General features: G+C 62.1%; 1 protein-coding gene across 1 annotated transcript; it reads right to left on the reverse strand.

Moving 5' to 3' along the window:
• Positions 1-1,136: 1,136 nt before the first annotated feature.
• On the reverse strand, positions 1,137-8,225 carry CLTB (clathrin light chain B). Its single transcript, XM_062002454.1, has 5 exons — positions 7,948-8,225; positions 5,631-5,677; positions 4,344-4,461; positions 3,975-4,086; positions 1,137-3,065 (listed from the first exon to the last, which is right to left on the reverse strand). The coding sequence occupies exons 1-5, from the start codon at positions 8,129-8,131 to the stop codon at positions 2,894-2,896; spliced, it is 633 nt and encodes a 210-aa protein (XP_061858438.1). The 5' UTR covers positions 8,132-8,225; the 3' UTR covers positions 1,137-2,893.
• Positions 8,226-8,586: the final 361 nt, after the last annotated feature.

Consider the following 8,586-nt stretch of genomic DNA (forward strand, 5'->3'; position numbering starts at 1 on the left):
CCACCCCTGTCAGACCTCTGGCCGCGGTCTGCACTGAGCTGTGGCTTTAGCCAGCCACACCAGCGTTTCTGAAGGGGGCTGCCCAGGTAGGAAGGAAAAGCTCTGTGGCTGGATCCTGGCAGGACAGAGCCCGCAAGCAGTGGGTGAGTTGTTTGGGGAGAATGTGTAATCTTTTTGGTAGCAACTGCTGGGTAATAAAGCGAATTGCAGTGGGATTCTGACTGGTACAGCATTGTAGAGCATTGAGAAGCCAGCAGGTGAAATGATGTAGGAAGGAAAGGCAGCAGGCACGGCTGTCTCCAAGCTCTGGGGGTGCAAGCAGGACACAAGAGCTGTAACTCCCCGTGGAAGCGAGTTGGGAATTTGCATTTTGAAATGGGGCTTGGCCATGTTCTCTGGGGACATGCTGCTGCTTCATCTGCTTTTGCTGGAGGGGCTGTTCCTGCACAGGTGTGCATGAGTTGGAGGTGGCTGCTGAGCCAGTGCCCTGTTCACAGAGGGAGCTGCACTGTGTGACATTGTCACAGGCAGCTCTTGAGGACAGTGGGGGTTAAACTCTCTCTGCCCATGAACAAGTGCTTGGTTTGTCCCATCTGGGGAACCATGGCAGCTGTGGGCCTCTGCAAGGAGAGGGGGAAGGAAGGCTCTCACCTACCAGAGCTGCTGTGAGGGTGAGGGACAAGCCACGGCTGGCACTGAGCAGGGTGAGGTCCAGCTCTGCACTGGGGAGCCTGGGCACTGCCTGCCTTCCCAGATGGATGGATGCATAGCTGCCTGCTCAGTGGCATTCCCAGGAGCAGCTGCTTTTGGCCCCTCACTGGCACTGCCAGCCTGCCCAGCTTGGGGCAAGGGGGAGTGAGGGGCAGCTGGAGGGGGCAGCTTAGCCAGTACAGTCAAGGGATTGCAGGCAGGGACAGGCACAGCGGGCTGGGGAGCAGTTCAGTGTGTCTGGACAAGCAGGAGCTGGCACTACCTCTGCCCTGGCCTCGAGCAACCCCCCAGGCCCTTCCTTTCGCTCCTGTGTTTCCCTGCAGGATGTGGCTGTCCTCCAGCCCAGTCCTTTCTGCAGGAGGCCTCGTGGCTCAGGGTTCTGTGGACACAGGCTGTTAGTGACGCAGAGAGACGACAGTGCTCTGTGGGGTGGGAGATGCTGGTTTATTGTAACGGGTAATTTGAACAGTCACAGATACCAAAGCCATGGGGATGTGGCAGAGCTGTGGGCACGGCTCCCCAGGAGCTGGCCACCCACCCAGGGGCAGAGCACAGGGGGCTGTGCCTCGGGATGCAGCCAGAGGCCTTCCCACCGCTCGCAGGGGAGGGCAGGGGCAGAGGGAGGCTGCAGGTCCCAGGGTACCCCACCAGAGCAGGGCTGCCGGCGCCTCCCGAGGCAGAGTGGGAACCATCAGTCCTACAGACTTGTACGTGCTACAAGGCCAGCACACAACACCCAGTGACTCCCTACACACCCACTTGCCTTCTCAGCCCATGCCCTAGAGCCTGGCCACCCCATGAGGGCTGCAGCAGCAAAGAGCCATACCCACGGGGCAGGAGAGCTCTGCAAACTTGCTTTTTCACTGAGCAGGTCTCTGTAGTGAGACTCAAGCAAATGCTCTGTAGGCCCTGCTCTATGTCCCCCCCAGCCTGCTACTGCCAGCCTTTCCTGAGCCCCCAAGCGACGGCTGCCCACAGCAGGCTGTGCACAGCCCGGCCCCTCTCCTCCTAGCCAGGAGATGTGCAGGTTTCCAGGGCTGGGCCTCGGAGCTGGAGGGGCTGGTGGGGCCCTGCCAAGCAGAAGGGAGAAAGCTGGCGCTCAGGCTGGAAAGCGTGTGCCTTGTGGGGTGGGGACTGGGACTGAGGCATCTCACCACTGCCTTCTGTGTGCAGATCCAGCCAGGGTCAGACAAAGGCCACAGAGCAGCTGCAGGCAGATGGGTGCATTGTTCTCCAGGGACAGCACGAGCCCCAGCACCAGTACACGGCCCAGTCCTGCTCTGGGCCACTGGATTAGGGAGCTGAGGGCTCGACCTGCCCCACAGCAGCTGGATCTGCCTACCTCCTCCTGTATCCACACAGCCTCCCTCTCCTGTCCTAGCAGCAGTGGAAGGAGCAAAGCAGAGCCGAGAGCACCCAAAGCCTGACACCCCACATTCCCAGCTGCTGGTGGTCTTGGGACTGGGACAGAAAACATCCCACACATTCACCCCACGGCCCCTTCCCAGTGCCCTGCACCACCATGCTGCCTGGCACCAGCACCCTGCAAGAGGGGTGGGACACAGACATTGCAACTGCTGCTCAGAGTCCCACCAGCTTTTTGGGGTGCACTGCCAGGCTGGGGAGAGTCTGATGGGCTTGGAGCCAGCACTGTCAGCCCTGGGCCAGCCTGGGTGTCTGCACTTGCATCCTCAGTCCCTGCTACCCCAGCAGCACCACACTGCAGCCATGCTCTCTGCAGGACCTAGTGCTGTGGAGCTGTGTTGGGGCTGTTCCTCCACCCTCCCAGCCCCACACACCAGCTCTTGCTCCAAGCCACCGGGGAAGGGCAGCTGAGGTCCCACTAGGATCATAGCCTTGGGGCCAGAAGGCAGGCCCACAGGGCAGGACAGCCACAGGCAGAGGGGTGAGGAGGGGAAGGCAGGATGGAGCATTCCCCCCTCACCCAGCCAGGCCCTGGGCACAGTTTCAGCTCTGCCACCCAGAGACGCTGCCCAGGGAAATGCCACAGTAATAAATATTGAAGTGTAAAAAGAGACCGATGCACCTTTTAAGCAAAGGAAAACCATGGGGAGAGTTACAACCAGTAAGGCTGGGGAGCAGGGCCAGGCAGGGTGAGCCCCTCCTGGGCTGGCCCCACGCAGCCCTGCCCTGCGGCGCTCCCAGCCCTGCCAGGCGGCAGCTAACGGGCCAGGGGCGTCTGTTTGAGGGAGATGAGCACCGAGCGCATCCGAGACACATCCTTGCTCTGCTTGCTGCTCTTGGGGTTGAAATCACAGAGCTGGGCCACCTTCTCCCACTCAGAGCCAGGGCTTTCCTCCTTGGACTCCTTCAGGAACGCTTCCTCCGAGGCCCTGCGGAGACGTTGAGGGTTGTCACTCGGAGAACCCTCTCCAAGGAGACCCTCCCTTCTACCAGGGACCCCCTCATGTCCCTGCTTCTTCTCCCCTTCCTCCAGCCGATGAGTTCAGCATCCTCTGGGACCCTGAGACACCATGCTCAAGGCTGCTCTTGGCTGCACTCACGCAAGACATGGTTCATGTCAGGGCACTGGGGTGGCTGTTTGCTCCCAGGACTTATCTACGCCCAGAGCGGTCCCTCAAAAGACCCCACAGCTTTGCTTCTCCAGCCAGCCCCCAAAACAGAGGCACTTCCACAGCGGCATTTCCAAGAGCTCCACTTGCTTCCTGAAACTCTCTCTGCATCATCCTCCCTCCAGGAGCTCATTAGGGCCCAGTACCTCCCAGCACCGCCCCCTTCCCTCGGCCGGGCAGCTAGAGCTGAGGCCCGGCCCCCCAGAGCCTGGGGGCAGGACGGGTGAGTAGGAGGCACATACACATAGCCAATCACATCGGCGTCCGGCTGCTGGTAAAAGGCTTTGTCAGCGATCCTAGCCCCGAGTCGCAGACAGAGAGAGAGCAGCGCAGAGTAAACAGGCAGGCAGAGGGTTAGAAAGAGAGAAACAGAGGGGGTTAGCGTCCTCCCACAGAGCGTGAGCCACCCAGCACAACACCCGCCGCTGCCGGCAGGGCTGCAGGGACAGTGCCCGATCCCTGCCCCGGTGCCAGCCCCACGCTGGCCACTGAGATCCCAGCGATCTTTCCAGACAGCTGCTGGAAGCCCTGAGGGCTCTCACCTTGCCTGGCAAAGCTCAGTCCCTGTGAAGCTGTGGGGAAAGAGGCCCTCACACAGCCCAGGAAGGCAGATGTGGCTGCACAGCAGCTCCCACCGCAGCCCTCGTGGCCACACTGACCCCCACGCACCTGTTGTTTGCCCGGTTCTTCTCCATCTGCTCATTCTGACGCAGGTTCCACTCCTCCAGGTCCCTCTTGGCCTTCTCACGCCATTCCTGCTCAGTCACCTTCGATGCTGCATCTAAGGCCAGAGTGAGACAGCCCCCATCAGCCAGACTGGCACTCACTGGGTCTGCAGGGCAGCCCCCAGGCCTGTCCCCAGCCCCCTCTGAAAGTGGGGACCGAAAACAGTGCCTGAAAGGACAAGAGCAGACCTTTGGCAGGGGCACCCACACGGTGAGGAGCACAGGGCACCTCTGTGGGGTGCAGCAGCGTCACTGCCAGGGAGGGGACTCCCAGGGTGCCATGAATGTGGCCACACATGGCCTTGGGGCTCACCCAGCTCCTCCAGACGCTTCTTCTGCTCCTCCCTCCACTTGCGGATGCTCTCGGGCTCCTGGGTCAGCCGGTCGGCCTTGGCAATGGCTGCGTAGGCGTCCGTGGGGCCGTTGGACTCCTGCAGGACACCAGCACCTCACCACCAGCCCCAGCTCAGCCTCCCCACGGCCCAGCCAGCCCTGAGGGCTCACAGGTTCTGCTGGCACCTCACCACCAGCCCCAGCTCGGCCTCCCCCTGGCCTAGCCAGCCCTTAGGGCTCACAGGTTCTGCTGGCACCTCACCACCAGCCCCAGCTCGGCCTCCCCACGGCCCAGCCAGCCCTGAGGGCTCACAGGTTCTGCTGGCAGGATGCCCTGTCTGACACTCAGCTGGGCACTGGGATTAGGGCTTTCCTCCAACATCCCCAATCTCATTAAGTCTGTCCTGTTTTCTGATGTGACCATCATCCTGTGAATGAGGAACTGCCTGTGCCAGGCTGCTGGGCATGAGGGAGGGGAAGGGCTCGTCAGTAGAGCTGAGCTTTGGGCTCCCAGAGGGAGGTGAGAGCCAGGCAGGCAGCCCACACAACAGCACCCTGGCCACAGGGCAATTGGGTCTAATGGGAGGTGCTGCCAAGGCAGGTTTCAGCTGGAAGAGGGTTATTTTTCCTCCCCAGTAGCTGGTACAGGGCTGTGTTTTGGATTTAGTATGAGAACAATGTTGATAACACACTGATGTTTTGGCTGTTGCTAAGCTGTGCTTATCCCAAGGCAAGGACTTCCCAGTTTCCCATATGCCAGCGAGCAGGTGCACCAGAAGCTGGGAGGGGGCATGGCCAGGACAGCTGAGCCCAAGTAGCCAAAGGGCTACTCCATATCATAGACCATCATGCCCAGTATGTAAACTGGGAGGCAGCAAAGCGAGTGTCCCATGGCAGCCCTGGCCTGGCTCTGGCCTCTGCCAACAGATGCTCCCCACTGCCCCAAGGCCTCCAGGAGCTCCCCAGGCTGCAGAGACGGGGCTCCTGTGGGCAACAGAGGATTTGTCACCTGCTCTCAAGGCCCAGGCGCTCCTTCAGGGCACAGCCCAGCTGCCAACAGATTTGGGGCAGGTCGTGGTAAGTGGGACCAATCTTCTCTCTCAAGAGGGGTGAGAATGGAGCAGGTAGGACCCCTGCAGGAGACCCAGACCTCACACCTTTCCAGGAGCACCAGAGCTGTTCTACTCCAGTCAATCCTGGTGGCAGAGCAGCAGAGTGCTGGCTCCATACCCACCCAATCCCCAGTCCCTCGGGGCTGAGCTCTCACCTGAAAGACATCTCCATTGACAGTGGCTCCTCCGTTCTGGAAACCAGCTAGAGGAAAAGAAGAGAGAAAAAGAAACATAAATATGGTAGCTGCAGGTGTTCCCAGAGGGGCTGCTGTTCATCAAACTGAAGCAGATCAGCTCCTGGGAGTCTCCAGCCCAGCACACCCATCCACAACAGCCCCACGTGTGTGGACCAGCTCCATGGTCTCCTGTCCTTGGTGGGGTTCAGCCAGCACCTCTCTCTCTCCCCTAGACAAGCCTCTCCAGGCATTTATGTCTTTACAGTGTTTTCACTGGTGTTTTATCTTATCTGAGGATTAGGAAAACTGTTTCAGGCACAAGGCTGGACACAGGCAGGTGCTCTGACTGTAGAAAGAAAACCTGAGCAACCCTAACCTGCAAGCAGCCAGAAAGAGGCTGCCAATGGGCACAGAGAGCTGACCCAGCAGCTGTGGGACGAGTGCCCAGCGGTGCAGGGCTGTGAGGGAAGGCAGCCCTGCCAAGGACAGAGTCCACAGAAACACTGCAGTGTGCTCCATGGCAGAGGGGGCTATGTATGCAGGCTGAGGTCCTCCAAAGCCCACTGAGGGGGATGCCCCTGGGACCAGCTGCAAGGCTAGAGCCAGGAACGAGGCACAGCTGACACCCACAGTTGGGGCACAGCCCCATCTGCCCCCCACAGAACACCAAGAGCTGCACCCCAGGGACACATGGCCAGACCCACACAGGGGGCCCTGCTGCTGGGAGAGAAGAGCCTTTGAAGGAGGCACAGTCCAGGCCATGAGCTCTCCCCAGTGATGCACCAGGACAGGCTGGGGCTGAGCCACTGAGAGCAGCTCTGCAGAGAGGGACCTGGGAGTTCTGGTGGGCAGCAAACTGACAATGAGCCAGCAACGTGGCCAAGGAGGCCAATGGCATCCTGGGATGCATCAAGAAGAGTGTGGACAGCAGGTTGAGGGAGGTTCTGCTCCCCCTCTGTTCTGTCCTGGTGAGGCCTCATCTGGAGTCCTGTGTCCAGTTCTGGGCTCCTCAGCTCAAGAGGGACAGGGAAGTGCTGGAGAGTCCAGCTCAGGGCCATCAAGATGATCAGGGGACTGGAGCACCTTCCTATGAGGAAAGGCTGCAGGAACTGGGGCTGTTTAGTCTGGAGAAGACTGAGTGGAAGCCTTATCAATGCTAGTAAATACCTAAAGGGTGGATGTTGAGAGGATGGGCCCAGTGCCAGGACAAGGAGTAATGGGCACAAGATGGAACACAGGGAGTTCCACTTGAACATGAGGAGAAACTTCTTTGCTGTTCAGGTGTGGGAGCCCTGGCCCAGGCTGCCCAGGGAGGGTGTGGAGGCTCCTTCTCTGGAGGTTTCCAAACCCATCTGGACATGTTCCCGTGTGACTTGATCAAGGGGAACCTGCTTTAGCAGGGGGTTGAACTGGATGATCTCTAGAGGTCTCTTCCCCACACACACATCATTCTGTGAGTCTGTGATGATTGCAGGGCTTCTACCAGCTGGCAAGGCACAGGCAGAGGCAGCCACAGCACAGTGCTCACCCCCACAGCACATCTCCAACTACACCCAGCTCCAGCCTGTCTGACTGCATTTATCACCTCCTCAGACAACACCTCCTCAGGCCAGGGTCTGCCTCCACAGCCCTGTGTGTGGAGAGGTGAAACCACTGTGCCAGCCCCGGGAGACCCTGTGGGCCTGGGCTAGGGGAAAGAGCCAGTGGCAGCAGTGTCCCCGTGAGAGCAGATCCCCGAGACCCTGCAAGAGATCAGGATTAGCACCATCTACCTGCAAGGCCTGGCACCACAATGTCCCCAATGGAAATGGCCTTCCATTTTGCACCCAAAAGGGCTCTCCTGCCCGTGGGGATGGCAGGATGGCTGGCACTGCTCCTCAGCTCCATCTCAGTGCCCTTCCCGCTGCCCCAGCTAGAGACGAGGAGGGTGGGAGACCATCCAACCCAGGAAACCCGGCCTGAGCACGCAGGGCAGAAATCACTGCATAGCTGGCAAACCCTAGCTCGAGATTCAACCCACGCCCTACGGCTTAAGAGCGAACCCCAACATCAAGCGCTCTGGGAAGAGGCGCAGGCCTGCTGTGCCGAGGGAGCCCGTGCCCTGCCGCCCCGACGCCATCACCCCCTGGCGATGCTGAGCATCCCACCGGGAACCCCAGGCCCACGGCGGCCGCACCGAGGGTACCCCCCGCTGCCCTCGGGGCAAAAGGGAGCACAGCCTGGCAACCTGGAGCGGGAGGGCAGGCCGGGCCGACCCCGCGGGCCCCCGGCCCGGCCCTGCCCGCCCGGCGCTCACCCGATTCCGGCGGGGCCGCCTGGCCGGCCGGGGCCGCGGCCGAGTCACCGTCGGTGGGCCCGAAGCCCTCGTCATTCTCGATGCCCGCGATCTCGCTCTCCTGCTGGGCCAGGAAGGCGGCGGCCGGGTCTTCCTCGGCGCCGGCGCCCTCAGACGAAGAAAAGAAGCCGAAGTCGTCGGCCATGGCCGGCCCGCCCGGTTCCCGCTCCTGCTACGCGGCTCGGCTGGGCAGGGCCCGACTGGGCCCGGGCGGAGCTGTCACTGCGGCGGGCGGTGGCGGGCGGGGCGGCCGCGCTGACATCAGCGGCGGGGCGGCGCCGCCGGGCCCCGCGGCCCCGCCTCCCGCCTCCCTGCCGCCGGCGCCGCGGGAGCCGGGCGGGCGCGGGCACCACGGGCCGGGGCCGCCGTCCGGCGTGGCGTCGCCGCGGGCCCGCGGGGCCCCGAGCCCGCCCCCCGCAGCGCCGCGGCCCCTCGCGGGCACCATCTTGGTCGGCCGCCGCCATCTTGGGTGGAGCCGCCGCCGGGCAACGGGAGGTGCACGGGGAGGACCCGGCCGGGGCCCGCAGCCGCCCCCCCGGGGGCCCCGGCCCACGTCCCTCCCTCCCTCCCTCCCTGCCGCCGCTGTGTCGGGTCGCCACC

The sequence above is a fragment of the Colius striatus genome, chromosome 9, assembly GCF_028858725.1.
Source record: "Colius striatus isolate bColStr4 chromosome 9, bColStr4.1.hap1, whole genome shotgun sequence".
NCBI lineage: Eukaryota > Metazoa > Chordata > Aves > Coliiformes > Coliidae > Colius > Colius striatus.

Excerpts from the sequence above, each read along its gene's own strand:
- CLTB (XM_062002454.1), bottom strand. The coding sequence starts at position 8,131 with ATGGCCGACGACTTCGGCTTCTTTTCTTCGTCTGAGGGCGCCGGCGCC. Across the intron at positions 5,678-7,947 it reads GGCGGCCCCGCCGGAATCGG|CTGGTTTCCAGAACGGAGGA; the intron begins GTGAGCGCCGGG and ends CTTTTCCTCTAG. Across the intron at positions 4,087-4,343 it reads GAAGCGTCTGGAGGAGCTGG|ATGCAGCATCGAAGGTGACT; the intron begins GTGAGCCCCAAG and ends CTCTGGCCTTAG.